The following is an 18,103-nucleotide window of genomic DNA, read 5'->3' on the forward strand; positions in this document are numbered from 1 at the left end:
ATAATGAGGTACACCTCAATGCGAATGAAGCAACCGTGAGGAAATCTACCCAGTGTAGTATGTGGCTAAGTATCCAAAGACAATATGATCCCCAAAGAACTGAAAGACAAGTGACTCTTAAAATCAATGGGCCCTTCCTGAAAGACTAAGACTCGTAAGTGGTTATATTAAAGACAAGCCCTAAGAGAAGAAGCAAGTTCTGACAAGAAAGGAATAAGAGCTACTTAAAATTCTTGAGGAACTCTGAAACATAAATGTAAATGAAGGTTAAAAGATGGCGACGCCACTCTTTCACACAAAAGGACTCTTTATGCTAAAATCCTACTAAAGGATGGTCATACCCCAATCTATTGCTTAATCAAAGATAAATATGAATGTGTAGAAAATCAGTCATGAGCAAAACCCTGTAAATTACCAATGATTTACAAGAAGTCTGGCTACACTGAGAAAGGCCTGTTTGAGAATGCTGTCTGTACCCCCACCTGGTGACGGAACACACAGTGAGCTGCACAAGGCCTGGTCAACAGTCTTCTTACCCATCACTTTCGGCAATGTAGACTACGGGAACCCGATTCTCCCCTTCTATGCCCAATTCCTGCTGTAAGGTTTCCAGATTCCGCTCAAAGGTGTCCACACTGCCAATATTAAACCAGACGTATTGCTATAAAAACACAAAAACAAAATATCCTAAGAACAAAAGGGAAGCAAAGTTTAATTTACTGGAAGGTTCAATTTTTAAAGGATTTCTCAGAAATACCGAAAATTTAGAAACTGAAAAAAACAAACCCAATGATAATAAAAGACTGGTTTTAATGATGTAGCAATTAAGCTTCACTCAGTGAGAACACTTGGCAATCCTTGCCAATAAGCATTTCTTAAGCAATATTCCTTAGTGGTTCTACAACTATAACACAATAACAACAGCTAAAGTTTACTTAGCACTTACTAAATGTCAGGCATCCCTCTTAGTCCCTCAGATACATGAACTCCTTCCATCTTCAGAAATCCCCTAAGAAGTAGGTTCTATCGTCAGAAGTCACATTCAAAATCTGAACATTAGGAAGGCACCCCCACCAGCCTACGACAACAGAGGCGTACCTCGCTGTGCCAGATGTTACTCTCCTATTCACCTGATCTGGCGAGTTACTGAGGCCCTAGGGAGGAACAGCCGAAGGCTTTGAGGCAATGGCTACTTACCCTCCAGCACCAGCACATAAGTATTCCCCGCTGTGCTCAATGTTTACTGGCTGACGATCAGCCCTCTTCCTGTCCCCATTTTACAGACGAGAAAACTACACAGGGGTGACTTCACTTGCTCATTGTTACAAATCTAGTAAGAGGCTGGATCCAAACCCAAGCAGTCTGGCTCCTGAGCCAGGGACCCTAACTGGCACATCACACGGCCCTTTTCCACAACCACACACCTACTTACCACAACAACTCACACTTACGGAGTTTCTAATACACCAAAACCCACTCTAAGCACTCAGCAAGTAGTAGTTGCATTTTATACCACAAAAAGACTCTGTTCCTCCTTAAACCTGTAATCGCTTTAAAAAGTGGTTTTTTTGTTCATCAAAATAATATATCTAGGATATAAAACTCAGACAATTCACAGAAGAGAGTAACATGTCATCCCATATTCCTCCCACCAACCAGTGCTACTAAGTGGAGGATATCACTCTGGTATTTCTCTCCAAGTATCGAAAAACAAAAGATGGAGAGTAAGTTTTGTAATACATGTACTTTTTTCTTAAGTTTTATATTATACAACAACGGTCCTTGCTAAGCTGTTCACTTCAAAGCTACAAAATTCCTGTGGTTACAAGCCCCCAACAAGCCAGTAACAGGTTAAGTACGTGTGACTGAGCATTCCCTTACTTAGCGCCTGTTTCCAGTTGGACACTGTGCTAGACGCATGACTCCTATTAGAGAATCAGGGCAGATAAAGGACCAGCAGCAGATCTGGAGACCAGATCTAGTTAAGGGGCTCTGAGGGTGGCTCCTAGCCCTCCACGTGATTCTTCAGATACTGAAGTTCGAAAAGCCACTGATGCCCATGATCTCATTTAGCACTAAACCCTAAAGAGTTGTTATTGCGGTTCTGATCTTAGCAGTAAAGAAACCCAGGCTTAGGGGACTTAGGTCATAGAGCTAGTCAAGAGGAGAGTTAATGTGCAAAGCCTGTGCTTATACAACACAGCAACTGATACTGCTACTCTAGAAGCAGGACACTGAAAATTTTCTGCCTCTGAAAGCTCAAAATAAAGTCTTCTATTAAATAAAACAGGTAAGGGCGCCTGGGTGGCTCAGTGGGTTAAAGCCTCTGCCTTCAGGTCAGGTCATGATCTCAGGGTCCTGGGATCGAGTCCTGCATCAGGCTCTCTGCTCAGCAGGGAGCCTGCTTCCCCCTCTCTCTGCCTGCCTCTCTGCCTACTTGTGATATCTCTCTCTCTCTGTCAAATAAATAAATAAAATCTTTAAAAATAAATAAATAAATAAAACAGGTAATACATGCCCTCTGTAGAAAACTAAGGAAATACAAAGAAAATAAGAAGCATCTGTAACCTCAACACTCAGAGACAAACACTATTAGCAATTCTGATGCCATTCCTTCAAGATTTCATAATATCCCCTTTATGATCTTAAAACACGCACAATTCTGAAATTCATATAAAACCTTAACTGCGATATAAAGGAGAGACAAAAATAAAGCAATTTATAATAAAATAGTATAAATTTCAATACACAAATGTTTATGGCCACTGCTCTAGCGGCAAGACTAAAGAGAAATGAGGAGCCCCTAACAATAACCAGGGGCCTACTGTGGACATTTATCGATTTCCAATTTTCTGCTCTAGAAACAACATTCTGGAGGACATCCTTGCATAGACATCTTTACATGTATCCTTACTTCCCTAGGATACAGTCCTAGAAGCAACATGACTGAGTGTGTGTTTCAAAACCGCTGATAAATACACTGCCAAACTGTCCTCTTGAAAGGAGTGCCAATTTAATTTCCAGCACTAAAACTCTGAGGAACAGTTCTGGGGGGAAAAAAAAGTAGCGTGGTTATTAATGCACATTTCATCATAAGGTAAAGAGAATGGGGAGAGGGGCAGAAATGAAGGCAGGTAAAAGTACTCCTACAAGTGACCGAAATACCAGAGCCATACAGCTTTACAAATACTCCTCTATTTACTGATGTGCTTCAGAAAGAGAGGGTCACCATCAGTTCTAGTTTTCCTTAAGTGTCTCCCCAAAATCATCTGGAAGGAGGGATGCAACCTGGTAAAGAGATCTGGTCCTGGGGGAGGGTGGTAAGACAGCAGAACACCAAGGGACTAGGGATAGCCCTCAAAGGCAGGCCCATGGAAGGCTGGGGACCCCTGGGAACCTCATTTGCCCCTCTGCTGCCCTCCCCCACAATCCCCTCGACCTGGTCTAGGGTGTCTATAGTAGAGTTCAAACTGGTTGGACCAGATATACAAATTCTTTTTGAAATCAGAAAAAAATTTAAGTCAAAATAATCCAATATCACATAACAACTGGGAGAGAGATGATCAGAATGCTTCTTAAACCAACCTGAAAAAACCTACCTCAAAACATAAGCAATTCAGATTTAACAGTTTTTCCCTAACCAAACAACTGTTTACTCAGTCTTGAAAAATCATAGATACCAGAACACTGAAAAATGGATTTCACGGTTTCCTAAATGTACAGCCAAATGATTACCAAAACCAAACCAAAGCTGACCCAGTTTTTGTAACCCAGCTACATACACAGCGTTCACATCTTCACTCATGGTAGTGAAATTTGCAATCACTGTGCTGCCTAATTCTGGAATCTCCAGTGCACAGAGCTATTGCAATGTGACGAATGCTTGCTTTTCAACTCTAGATCTGAGAAGTTAATTTATAGCTAATCCACATCAATTAATAAAATCATTTACCCCATCAACAGGTGTTTTTCCTGGAGTAAAAGTCACTCGAACAAAACGCTTGTTGACGACTTCCAGTCTGTCTACCTGGAATTTTAAAAAGTTAAATATTCAGACATAAATTTACAGAAGAGACTTGAGATGGTCTCTCAAGCACATTAAAACCGCGCATGGTAGTTATTTTAAGCACACAAAGAAGCATGACAAACCCATGCTCCCCTTCCAAGCTAAAAAATAAAAACGTCACAAACACTGTTGAAGCCCCCAGTCATATCCCCTTCCCAGAGATGGCCATTCTCGGCGTTAGGTGCTGACTGTTCCAAAGCATGTCCTGGTGCTTGTGCCACGCACAGATGAAACCCTAAATATACACTCGCTGTTGCCTGTCTTTAGGACTTTAAAAACAGTCCTGCTTGGTATATATTCTTCTGCAACTTTTTTTTCCCCCTTCTTCTCGTATTTGTGAGATACACCCTTGCTGACCAGCCAGTTCGGCACAGTATTCCATTTTATGCACACACCCCAAGTTATTTATCCATTCTCCTGTTAATAGACATTTAGGCTGTTTCAAAACATTTGCTACCTCTAATAATACTGTTACGAACAGTCCTGCATATACACTCTTAGGCACATCTTCAAAAATATCTCTGGATGTGTACCTGTAGCTAGATACAGTAAGGCTGGGCTGTGTGATATACGTACTTTACTAGACACTGTGAACCTGCTCTCCAGTTCACAATGCACAACAAAATATTCCTATTGGTCTTCAGTCTCACTTGCTATTAGAAGACTTTCATTTTGCCATTCTATGGGTATAAAATGAAATAAGCTTTTATTTTTTTTTTCTATAACATCCCAACTATACAGGGTTCTTAAGAACACTAAAATCCTCACTCCGAAGTTCAGAGTTGACTTGGAGCATGAGCCCTCTGGAAGAGGCTTGCTTCCTGCTGTCATTAAGCATACTTTGGCAGAAGTCTGAAAGGTACAAGTCAAAAATGGAAAGTGAGGGAGCCCTGGGTAATTCCAGGAGGAGCTGGGACAGGGGACTATCCGTTCCTAAAGGCACGCCATCTGGAAAGGAGTGACTACTCCCCGTAAAACTTCTGGGACAACAGCAGACAGATTTCAAAGAACCAGGGGGTCAAAAGGAGATGCCTCTCTGGAGAATCTCCCCCAAGGCCCTCTCACCACACTCGGAAGGATGGCTACAGCCCCCTACACACACACACACACACACACACACACACACACACACACACACATACACGAGTCACTCCTTAGAAAGCAGGCTCTCCCAACATCTGGGATATATACATAAATATCTTGGCTTCCACAAGAAACATTTGCCTCAAAAATCTGAGTCAATAATTGTTTCCATTTTTTCCATACTCACCTTACTGTACAACCTTTAAAAATAACTTTTGAGGGGCGCCTGGGTGGCTCAGTGGGTTAAGCCTCTGCCTTCGGCTTGGGTCATGATCCTAGGGTCAAGCCCCGCACTGGGCTCTCTGCTCGGCGGGGAGCCTGCTCCCCCTTCCCACCCCCCGCCTGCCTCTCTGCCTACTCGTGATCTCTCTCTCTCTCTCTGGCAAATAAATAAATAAAATCCTAAAGAAAAAATAACCTTTGAGGGGCACCTGGATGGCTTAGTCAGTTGAACCTCTCTGACTCTTGATTTAGGCTCAGATCGTGATCTCAGGGTCCTGGGATCCAGCCCTGAGTTGGGCTCTGCGCTCGGTGCTAATCTGCTTGTCCCTCTCCCTCTGCTCCTCCCCCTGCACACTTTCTCTCTCTCTCAAATAAATAATACCTTTAAAAAAAATAAAAACAACTTTTGATTCTTTATGCTACCAGTATCACTATCTCACCTTTATTTTTATCCATGTTCTTTGATGAAAAGCCCAGTACCAAGAGGTTAAATTTCCCCAGTGACACAGCAGCCTGGTTCTCTCACTATCACTTCATTTAATCAATTCTAAGGTGGACATTTTTTATATTTTAACTTGAGAAATTAGGGTATGTTTGACACCGGTATTATTTTATAGTTTCACTGGCAGCTTACTAAATTTTTTGCAGGAATACATAAAGTAACGTGTCTTACAGTCCACAGCATCTCAAAGATACTGGAATATAGTCTCACTGGGTACAGACCTGCTGGTATGACAAAGGCTCCTGAGCAGCCCTGCCTGGGCTTAGAGCCCACCTGTTTTCACTTTCAACACCCGCTGCCCCTTACTTACCCAATGCTAAAGCCACGGGAGATTAAGAGCCCTGGAGGCATAAAAGAGCCAGGAGAGGCTGGCACACTATAGCAGGGGGGAAGAGGTGACCAAGGAGCACACAGGAAAAGTAGATGGAGGATGGCGGGAGCAAGACAAAAGCTAGGTTCTAGCAGAAGCAAAAGAAAAGGATTTTGTGGTATATGTGGGGATTACTGGACCAAAACAAACAGGGTTCTTGGTTGCAAGTACTTTCTCCAGAATTAAAAAAAAAAAAAAGAAAAAGAAAGAAATCAAGATGAAAATAGTAACTTTACAATGGACAAGCTGCATAACTAGCTGACTGTTACTTTATTGGTGCAATCTACTGAATTCACCTTTGAAACCACTAAAAACCACCGCTCCCATAAAATACTTACTACTCCTTTGGAAAGATAGTTATTGACAAAGTCCTTCCATGTGATTTCTCTCCCGGAACTCCTGAACAGGAAGTAAAACATGACTCCACCCCAAAATAGAGCAGTCCAGAGAAAGTACATCCTGAATTCCTTGTCATCCCATGGAAAGTCACCCTGGGCAAAGAAGGAGACAGTCTCTGTCAAGACTGAAATGTCACAAAACATAATCTAGGCTATATTGGCCACAAATCCCTACCAACCTCTCCTGCGGCCACCCCAGACCCTCCAAATTAATACCCAGTTTGGAATCACACCTTCTGGAATCTGGACCACCAGTGAGAATCGTCTTTCTTGCCACCTCGTTTTCCACCACCACCAACTCCTCCTCCAGAAGGGCGTGAGGCAGCAGCTGGCTTTGATTCTGTTCATGAACAGAGAGCACATATACCAACACAGCAGATTTTATATCTCTCAACAAAGTTTCCATTAATATAGTTTAATAAAAGACTTACTACAAAAGTTCTTACAATAACTTGTTGATCTTTTTTCATTAAGATATACCCAGAGCCAACTATTAATAGCTGTGACCTCTGTGTTGTATTGTATGCTTAGAAATACACGCAGGCCTTTTATTTCTGGGAATCAGGAATAGGAAACCCTTCAGCAGCCCTTGTCTCAGGTACTCATCAACCAGCAAATTCTGGAATCGGCCTGTGTGTTACAGTGTTGTGACAACACTTGGTATTCAAAGTCTGGATGAGTCTGAAGGAAATACTGTTTCACTCTGTGCAACTCAGATATATGTCTTTGATGTTACTATAAAACAAGGGAGGCAGACTTTCACCAGGCCACACTAAATGTTAGCTTCATTATTTGATAGTTACATCGAAGTTCTGTAAGGCAATCTAACCCTATACCTCAACTAGATTTAAACCAAGCATAAAAATAATTGAGCACAGAACAGCCATACTCCTGGGAGACAGAAGCGTTAATTTTGTTGTTACTGTGGCTTTAGAACACATTCTGACCTTGACTGAGGAATGAGAAGCATATCTGGGATTGGAATCCAGTTTTGTTTCCAAATCACCTTGACACCTTGAGATTTTACTTAATCTCTCTGTGCTCTTGTCAGATAGGAACAGTAACATGTGAATAATGTCATCTTCCCTATTTTATAGGGTAGTATCAAAAAATAGAGGGAAGTTTCAGTCTTTGAAAAAAATCAAAACCTTATACAAATCCAAAAAAAGGACTTCCTGCGAAATAGCTTATGGCAACTGATGAGTCTGCAGTGAGAAAGGAGACTGACAGAGAGTTAGCATTTGAGGAAGCTTGCCAGCACTTTACACACACTATCCCGTGACACCTGCACAATACGCCGACATCTGGGGGAGTATGCTACTGTACCCATTTTACAGATTTAAAAAAGTGTAGCTTAAGAAACTTGGTAAATAACTGGTTGTAGTGTTAAGTGACATTGAGAGAGTGACAGAGTTGTGTTTGAGGTGAACGTAAACGAATTTCTGAATTCCCACTTGTAGGTAGAAAGGAGGTGCTCCCTGTTCCCACTCCATTGAACTGAATACTGTCACAGTTTCTTCTGTAAGCGAGGCATGATTTTGATAATTACCCAAAAAAACAAACAAAAAACCTTACCCACTAAAATTAGTTTGCAACAATCTGAAATTAGTCTCTGTTACGGGATGAAAATGTGTCCTCTCCCAAACTCATGTGTTGAGAGTCCTAGCCCACTGTGGTCTTACTTGGAAATAGGGTCTTCAGGGGAAAATAATCAAGTTTAAGATGAGATCATATGGGTAGATCCTAGTCCAATATAATGGGCATTCTTATAAAAAAAAAATCAGAAATGCACAGAGACAAGGCAGCAAAGGAGAAGACAGTCACCTATAAGCCAAGGAGAAAGGTCTGAAACAGATCCTCCCCCGTGACCTTCAGACAAAACCAACCCTGCCAACATACTGAGCTTGGATCTCTGGCCTCCAGAACTGGGAGACACGTACTTGAGCTGCTCAGGACACCCAGCTGTGCAGCTCTGTTACAGCAGCCCTGGGAAACCAATACGCCATTAACATCCCGCCACCCCACTTTCTATCCTCTCATAGAATCACAACTACTACTCCAACATCTTCAACCACCGTGCAGCGACCCCTCTACTGTGCAGGACAGGAGGCTGCAGCTACCTAGCACAGAGTTCCTGACGTGGTCACCCCACCATCACGGACACAAGGGGCTTCTGCACATCTGTCTTAGGTGAGGCAGGGTCTGAGAGAAGCAAGCCCTACCTGTAATGAGGTGCAGGGCCGGGAAACAAAGTACAGTGCGTTTCTAAAGTTGTTTTTGAAGACTCCCTACTACCGGGACAGGAGTGTAACACATGTGGAAAATGTAACACAAAAGGCTCTATTTCAAAAACGGACCTATTATCCTTAATCTACCCCCAAACCAAGATAAAAAGATGAGCCACCATGGCCCTGGGAAACACTGTACATACAAACTGCCCATGTCTCCAGTCAGGCCACACTAGTGCTGCTCCCTTCTCTTAGCCCCTGGCCTTGCTTTCACTCCCTGCATTCTCTGAACATGTATTTGTCTCTCTGACTAGAACCAAGTTCATTTAAAAACAAGGGCTGTACTCTGGAAAACAGTACTGAGGTTCCTCAAAAAGTTGAAAATAGAGCTACCCTATGACCCAGCAATTGCACTACTGGGTATTTACCCCAAAGATACAAACGTAGTGATCCAAAGGGGACGTGTACCCCGATGTTTAGCAGCAGTGTCCACAATAGCCAAACTATGGAAAGGGCCTAGATGCCCATCAACAGATGAATGGATAAAGATTTGGTAAATATATACAATGGAATACTATACAGCCATTAAAAAGCCCCCCCAAAACGAAATCTTGCCATTTATAATGACATGGACAGAACTAGAGGATATTATGCTTAGCGAAATAAGTCAATCAGTGAAAGACAATTATCATATGCTCTTGCTGAAATGTAGAATCTGAGAAACAAGGCAGAGGATCATGGGGGAAAAGAGGAAAAAAATGAAATGGGACGAAACCACAGAGGGAGACAAACCATAAGAGACTCTTAATCTCAGGAAACAAACTGGGGGTTGCTGGAGTGGAGGGTGGTGTGGGAGGAATGTGGTGGCTGGCTTATGGACACTGGGGAGGTTATGCGCTATGGTGAGTGCTGTGAATTGTGTAAGACAGATGAATCACAGACCTGTATCCCTCAAACAAATAATACATTATATATTACTAAAAAAATAAAAATAAGTAAGTAAAACCCACCTTCTGTATGTGGTTGTTAAAATAAAGCTTTTCCATTGGCTGACCCAAAAAAACAAAGACTGTATTATAATTTTCCTGACATTTCCCTAAAAACAAAGATGCCAACTGAAATATGACAGGCATTGTGCTAAATGTTATTGCACATGTGAAATGGGAACAGGAGACTCAGGGTCTACACAGTCGTCCCAGCCACCAAGCTCTAAGAAACCCTATCTGAAACCCAAGCTCATACAGGTTCTGAGGAACATTCTGAAAAACACTGCACTATATCAAAATATGTGCCAGATACATATGCATGTATATGGTTTCTAAATATTTTAAAAATGATTTAGATGTGTAAAATATATTGACAAAATTTGCAGTTAAATTCAAATGATACTTTGACATCGGCCACAGCAACTTCTTTCAAGACGCTTCTCCAAAGGCAAAGGAAACAAAAGCGAAAATGAACTTTGGGGACTTCATCCATCGAGATAAAGAGCTTCTGCACAGCAAAGGAAACAGCCAACAAAACAAAGAGACAACCCACGGAATGGGAGAAGATATTTGCAAATGACACTATAGACAAAGGGTTGATATCCAAGAGGTATAAAGAACTCAAACTCAACACCCAAAAACCAAATAATCGAGTCAAAAAAACGGGCAGATGACATGAGCAGACACTTCTCCAAAGAAGACATACAAATGGCTAACAGACATTTGTCTGTGTTCATCATCATTAGCCATCAGAGAAATTCAAATCAAAACCACACTGAGATACCACCTAACACCAGTGAGAATGGCAAAAATTAACAAGACAAGGAGCAACAAATGCTGGAGAGGCTGTGGAGAAAGCGGAACCCTCTTACGCTATTGGTGGGAATGCAACTTGGTACAGCCACTTTAAAAAACAGTGTGGAGGTTCCTCAAAAAATTAAAAATAAGGCTACCTTTTTACCTGGCAATTACACCACTGGGTATTTACTCCAAAGATGTAGTGAAAAGAAGAACCATATGCACACCAATGTTCATAGCAGCAATGTCCACAATAGCCAAACTGTGGAAAGAACCAAGATGCCCTTCAACGGATGAATGGATAAGGAAGATGTGGTCCATATACACTATGGAGTATTATGCCTCCATCAGAAAGGATGAATACCCAACTTTTCCATCAACATGGATGGCACTGGAGGAGATTATGGTGAGTGAAATAAGTCAAGCAGAGAGTCAATTATCATATGGTTTCACTTACCTATGGAGCATAAAGAATAGCATGGAGGACACTGGGAGAAGGTAGGTAAAAATTAAGCGCAGGGGGGCAGGGTGGGCATTTAGAGGGAGATGAACCATGAGAGACTGTGGACTCTGAGAAACTGAGAGTTTTAGAGGGAAGTGGGGTGGGAGGATGGGTTGGCCTGGTAATGGGTATTAAGGAGGGCATGTACTGCATGGAGCACTGGGTGTTATATGTAAACAATGAATCTTGGAACACTACATCAAAAAAGAATGACGTACTGCATGGTGACTAACATAACATTAAAAATAAAAGGAATAAATATGACTGATACTGACTGATCAATATCTCTAAGGTGCACTTAAATTAATTCAATTTGAAAATGACAAGAATGAACAGAAAAGTAAGGTGAAATGAAACACAGGGTCTGTAGACTTTTGCATGTATTGTAACCTTCGACTTCACAACTGCCTTAGGAGAACACTTCCTTTGTTCAGGGAAAATGATCAACAACATTATATACTAGAGGAAAGTAGTAAGCTTAAACATAATCTTTTTAAAAGGTACCTTTTTTTTCTCCTGTAACTTCTTTAGATTCACTAGCTTTTTTCCCATTTTTTCCATTAGGAAAGTATTTCTCAAATCCTGTTAGAGAAAGAAAAAAAAACACACCCTCAAACTAAAATTCATTAGGTTTCATATATGCATGTTCATTTTTAAAGCTGATACACCATTAAAACGCTAAAGCTCAAAACACAGCATTTCATGTGTAGAAGTAATTCAATGCGTAAATAACCTGAGGTGATAAAGAAAAAAAGCCTCATTTGCATGCCAATTTCATTACCTACAAAAGTGTTAAAATTGAATGGAATACATTTTCATCACTGCAATCAGACAGAAGTAGGTAGGGGGTGGTTTACAGGAGAAAGAAGTTTAAGAGTCAACCTGAAACAGCTATGCATCTATTAGTAAACACCTGCTCCTGGCACATCATTTTTTTTTTTTTAAATTTTATTTATTTGAGAGCGAGAGAGCACTAGTAGGTGGGAGAGGCAGAGAAAGAGAGAGGGAGAAGCAGACTCCCTACTGAGCAGGGAGCCTGACACCTGGTATGAGGCTTAATCCCAGGACCATGACCTGAGCCCAAGGGAGATGCTCAACCAACTGAGCCACCCAGACACTCTACTCCTGGCACATTTTTAACAGACTATACAACATTACGATCACACCTGAGTGTGTTTACCTTTTGGAGGTCGAGAACAGAATCTTTGATAAGTAGCAATTACATCTGTCAAAAGAGAATTTCTGCTGGTTGTTGCTTGAGTTGTAGCATATCGATAAAGCTGCAACATAACATATACATGAAAGCATAAAAGTTATATCAAGATAAAACATTTGAAAGGACTTCTTTTCCTAGTATCTCAAAGTGAATGAAATGTTTCTCCCCTCAACAGGTGCTTACACACTACCATAGGGGACTCCGCCCTTTGAAGGGGAGGACTTTGGTTGCCTGGGACTGTGCCTCTCTATTTCCATCACCTGAACCAAGACACGTAAGTTATGATCCGGAAGACAAGAACACTTCAAAATCCTGCCTGAGTTAGAACTGTGGCCCAATTACTATTCTTCACCAGCACATTCACCTTGGCATTGTTTATACAATTTGTAGCACTCAAAAGACAAACTGATATAGAAAATCTGCTCCTTCATGCTATCTCATTTGCAGGGTTTATAAAACGGCAAGACTATTCACCTGAAACCAAAACTATTCACCTGAAATCATGACAGCAGTGCTTGTAAATTCATCTTCATTCCAGGATGAGGAAGTTATGGTCCACATTACTGATAATCCTTACACTAGTAACAGTTGCTGAAGATACCTGATACATTGTCATCCTGGAGAGAATGCAGGTTATGCAAGTCCCATTACAGACACATCTCTGCTTTAAATAACATAACTGGCTATAAAGTTATTTTTTAAATACTGTCTAGGTAAATTGGAAGTGTAACATAAACAAGCTGAACAAACTCCCTGTTAACTTTTTAGGTTCACAATTAAAAGCAAGGTGCATTGAGGGGATACATCCAAATGTGGCAGTGGAAAAACTTCAAGAAATCCTATCCCCTGGCAAAGTGAAAATTCATCATTTTTGAGAACAAACTTTTAAATACAGATGAGAATATTTACAGAGAAGTTCATCTGTATTAGTCTCCACCAGCACTGCCTCATTTGTGGTCTGATGGGGGGAAGAGAACAACACAAATCCGCATCTGTCAGGGTGACTATAATCAGAAAGACAATTAAAAGTGCTGGTGAGAATGTAGAGAAAGTGGAAAAAGCAGAGCCGCCAGGAACTGGTGACAATGGGAAGCAGTGTAGCCATTTTGAAAAAGTTCAGCATTCTCAATGTTACATGCAGAGTCACGATGTGATCTGGTCAGTCCACTCCAACCCAAGAAAATGGAAAACATGTTCACACAGAACCCTGTACATGAATGCTCATAACAGCATTATCCACAAGAGCCAAAAAGTGGAAACAACCCAAATGTCCATCAAGTGCTGATATGTGGTATACTTGAACAATGGAATAGTACTCAGCCATAAAAAATGAACAAAGCACTGATACATGGTACCACATGGATAAACCTTAAAAACATTATGCTCATTATGTTAACTTAAAGAAACCAGACACAAAAACCACATATTATGTAATTTCACCCACATGAAATATCCAAAATAGACAAATCCAAAGACAGTAGACTGGCAGTTGCCTAGGACTAGAGAACTGGCTGCAGACAAATGGGAAGTGACTCTAATTTGGTTACAAGGCTTCTTTCTGGGGATGATGAAATGTTCTGGAATTAGATAGTAGTATTGTTGTATAACCATGTGAATATACTAAAAACCACTGAATTGTACACTTTAAAATGATTAATTTTATGGGATGTGAATAAAAAAGTCAATAAGTAATAAAGAATGAGCTGATTTAACTTCAAATTAATACACAATGCTACAAAGCAAAATAGGACAGAAACACTGACACCGATCTTGGTTGACAGCAATGCTGGTCTGACAGAATTTGGAGCTTCTGTTGTGTTAAGCCCTCCCTGACCCCTGGGAGCACTTGGCCTAAGAAAACACCACTAATAATAAGTAAGACTGTATAGAAAGTAAATAAAGCTTTTCCAATACCAAATCCATTAAGATTAAAATGACCTGTTAGGCAAGGTGGATAAGGCAACAGTAAGTCACAATGATCCACTGAACCATCTACTCCAGGCCACGCGCTGCTAAGTGCTGGGGGTCTGGAAGTCAGAATCGATCCCTACCTCCAAGAAACTCAGAAGGGTAAGGGAGAGAGTCCTGAGGACAGATCTATTAAAGGATGGTATAATACACCAGCACTACAAAACCTCCAAGCCCATGCAAGTACAGAGGTAGCACAGGAGGAAGTGATCACATGTTCAAGGGACCTAAGGACGTCCTAAGAAAAGCAACATCTAGGCCTGGGATTCAAAGAACCTGTAATTACCAGGCAGACGGTGTCAGAACTTTTAATTTTGTTAAAGCCAGAAATCTCAATTTTTGAACATCTTTAACACATCTCATGTTAGGAACTTCAGCTACACATCTGTAATAGGAGAAAACAGCTAGTTCCCAGGGATGCCATCATGAGGATCAAATGTAGTTATGTATGTAAAAGCACTGTTAAAATCGTATGGTGATACTTTGACTTAAATTACCATTTCCAATTATTTTGAAAGCCACTGGAGAGTAAGGGTTCTTTACATCACCATATAAGGTAAGTCTTTTTGTCACTGTAAAGTACAGAATCGGGCTTAAGGCATATATTCCATAAACATTTACTGACCAATAAACTCCCTTCTATCTTCAAATCGTGTTGACCCGGAATACCTCTAGCAACAATCCTGAACCTGCTTTTAACGCTGAGGTTATTTTCTCTAAGGGCACCATCACTGAAACTTTTCTCTGCTTATCTAACCCAAGCCCATTCAAAGGCTAAGAAAAAATACCAACTCACAAAATTTAAGTTTTAGAGCACCTCATATTAGAGGATTAGCTTTTAGGTTTGCCAATATGAGCACCGTTTAGCAGCTTTTTCATCAGTCCTTATTCCTCTGAGCATAAAATCTGAGAATGGACATCTCATACCAAAATCTTTTCCCCGGAAAAATTGTGAGAATCATACTTCTTCTGTGTCTGACCTTTAACAGTGGCACAAACCTAAAGGCAAATCTGTTCTTTCAGACTCCCTAGCAATGCCCTAATGTCCCCATAGAGATCTTCTAAGCAACACCAGGGATGTGTCACAGACCCCTGATCAATCAGCTACTGCTGTCAGCACAGGGGACTTCCTTAGACCTAAGCATCCAAGACTCACAGGACAACAGTGCCACTCAAAAGAGAAAAGGTGTTCAGGTAAGATTCCTGACATCATAACTGCAAAATCAAAGAGCAGATCCGTATCTGCTTCTTACTTGTCAGAGTCCAATATTCACTAGGGACAAAAGGAGAGGGCATAATAAGATGGCAACACGATGTGATGCAAACGTTAAGCCTAGCGCAGGTCAGTAGTGTAAGACAGAGATGAAGATACTCCAAGACTGGCAAGATTTTCAAAGAAAATCATGAAGGCTCCATTTTAAGTGGAGAGGCTGAGATAATTTCCTCAAAGGCATCTGGCTAGTAAGTGACAGGTTCCTGTGACTGACTCTGGGCCTTAACCACCGTGTTCATTTGCCCCTTGGCCCTAAGTAAACCAATGCTAAGGCTGGTCTCTAGAAAACCGGCAGACAGCAAGAGACCATGTGGCTAAAATAGGTGATACTGACTACCCACCCATGACATGAACCTTTACTTGACAGATTACTGCTGCTGTTCTGTGAGAACAGGCTATCATCACTTCAGAAAAACGTACTACCACAGCCCACACGTGGGAGCCCTGTTATCTGCTCCTTACCAACAGAAGAACAGCCTCCAACTGAAGACAGGCCTTCTTATACAACAAAAAGCACATTCTCTACTCTGAGGAGATGATGTTATTAATAATCATAGTTAATATGTATTATCTACTATGTGCCAGACCCAGAATGGCAGCAATAGCCCCATTCTACAGATGGAGAAATGGAGGCTCAGAAAGGCTGAGTAGCTTACCTCCAAAACCTGTGCTTTCAGATCAGGCTCACGCTGCCAACCCTTAAACACACGCACAACAGCTGCTACTTTCCAATACCATGAGAGCAGGTGAAAGTAAGGTAACCTATACTGGAGATACGACTGACAAGTTCCTTAACGTTCTCAGGTCTCATTTGCTCTATCTGTAAAATGGGTTCGTCCTGAATGAAGTCAGAGGGCCCTCCCGGATATTCTTTTTGAAGCTCCCTGACGCACAAGTATTTGATTCTGTTTTCAAAAATCCAATTCTATACCCAGGCTTTGACACGCACAGCGTGCTTACGGGAACCACGGGATAAAATCGATCTGAAACGCTGGGCGTCCTGGCACGGAACACGCAGCGCACGCGGCCTCATTCGCGCGAGGAACCCGCCCCAGACGCCCGGACAGGCGCGAGCGCGCCCAGGGGCCGGTGACCTTGACGCCCTGCTCTCCCGGGCCGGAAGCAGGCCCGAGGGTCGCGCCGGGCGGGGGCCGGAGGGCGCTGGGCCCCCGGGACTCACCGTCCGGAGGCAGGACCGTTCGGTGGGGTCCAGGCGGCCGCCAGGCACGAACAGTGGGGGCAGGCCGCGGGGCCAGCAGCCTCCCCGGCCCCACAGCCGCAGGCAGCGGTGCGCCATGGCCGCCGGCGCCGCCTGCTCGGGCCGGGGGCGCTGCGCAGGCGCGGCTCTGCAGCGGGACAGGCGGCGACGGACGGACTCGGGTCGCGGGAACCGGGTCGGAGCAGCCAGCGAACCGCGCCGCGGGTCCCCGGCTCACAGTCGAGCCCACGCTCTCGACGCGCGCGTCTTCTCCCAGCTCCACCCCTCCCGGCGTGCTGACGTCAGCCGCAGAGCGGGCGCAGAGGTCTAGGGCCGTTCCTTCGGCTCCGGAGCGTCCTCGCTCCCGGAGCCGCGCGGTCGAAGGAGGAGGAGCGTGGAGGGCCAGAGCGGGCAGTGGGCGGGGTGGAGGGGAGGGCGGGCGTGGAAGTGGGCCTAGAGGGAGGAGCGTAGGGATGGTGGGCGGGGCGGGGGGGCGGGACGATGGGGGCGGGGATGGAGGCGTGGCCGTAGGGCAGAAGGGCGAGCGGAATCGAGGGCTGGAGGGCGGGGCCCTCTCGGACCAGCGACGAGAGAGCCGCGAAGGCTGCTGCTTCCCAAGACAGACGGATCTTGTCCTGTTTGGGCGCGAGGCCATTGTCGACATTTTAGGCATTCACACTCGGTGTGTCACTCGTGAAATATTTTATTGAGCTCCTATGCTAACACACATCCCCAACCCTAGGAGAGCAATGCAAATAATCACAAATCAGTGAGCTAAATGCAATCATAAAAGTGTTGAGACTGTGACATCTGGCTTGGATCCATCGGGAACCGTTTGAAAGAGAAATGATTCCCAGATGAACTCAATGGAACTGCACGCTGTTTCACACACCGTGACTGTGGAGGAGAGAGAGGACTTTGGAGCCAAGTTTTACATGTCACTGTTTTCTATTAGCTCGGCCAGTAGTAGGAATGATATAAATGGTAGCTGATGTTGCTGATGGGGAGGAAAAGGAAAGGCAGGAGTTGAGGCTGAGGAGGAGTACGAAGGTGGCCTCAGAAATTTATTAACGTATGCACATAGACAGGAAAAATCTGGAAGAACAGACACTGAAATGGTAATGAAATTTCTTACCTGTCACAGTGGCAAAATCCAATATATTGACAACTCACTCTACTGGCAGGCATTCTCAGAAATAACTGATGAGCACAAAGAATGATGACAGCGTGTGGAAGGGAATTTGGCAATGTCTGCCTAAATGTCAAATGCATGTGTTCCTTAACCCAGATATT

The 18,103-nt window shown here is 43.0% G+C and overlaps 1 protein-coding gene across 1 annotated transcript in view; it reads right to left on the reverse strand.

The window, feature by feature from the left end:
- AFG3L2 (AFG3 like matrix AAA peptidase subunit 2) overlaps positions 1 to 17,196 on the reverse strand; it is a 47,618-nt gene extending 30,422 nt beyond the window's left edge. Inside the window, exons 1-7 of the mRNA XM_080821023.1 lie at positions 16,793 to 17,196; positions 12,336 to 12,435; positions 11,660 to 11,737; positions 6,875 to 6,981; positions 6,582 to 6,734; positions 3,953 to 4,027; positions 537 to 661 (exon numbers count right to left, since the gene is read on the reverse strand). Of these exons, the coding sequence (XP_080677149.1) occupies positions 537 to 661; positions 3,953 to 4,027; positions 6,582 to 6,734; positions 6,875 to 6,981; positions 11,660 to 11,737; positions 12,336 to 12,435; positions 16,793 to 16,909 (755 nt within the window). The 5' untranslated portion in view covers positions 16,910 to 17,196. The remainder of the gene's footprint in view (positions 1 to 536; positions 662 to 3,952; positions 4,028 to 6,581; positions 6,735 to 6,874; positions 6,982 to 11,659; positions 11,738 to 12,335; positions 12,436 to 16,792) is intronic.
- Positions 17,197 to 18,103: the final 907 nt, after the last annotated feature.

Source organism: Martes martes (genome assembly GCF_963455335.1).
Source record: "Martes martes genome assembly, chromosome: 13".
In the NCBI taxonomy this organism is placed as follows: Eukaryota; Metazoa; Chordata; class Mammalia; order Carnivora; family Mustelidae; genus Martes; species Martes martes.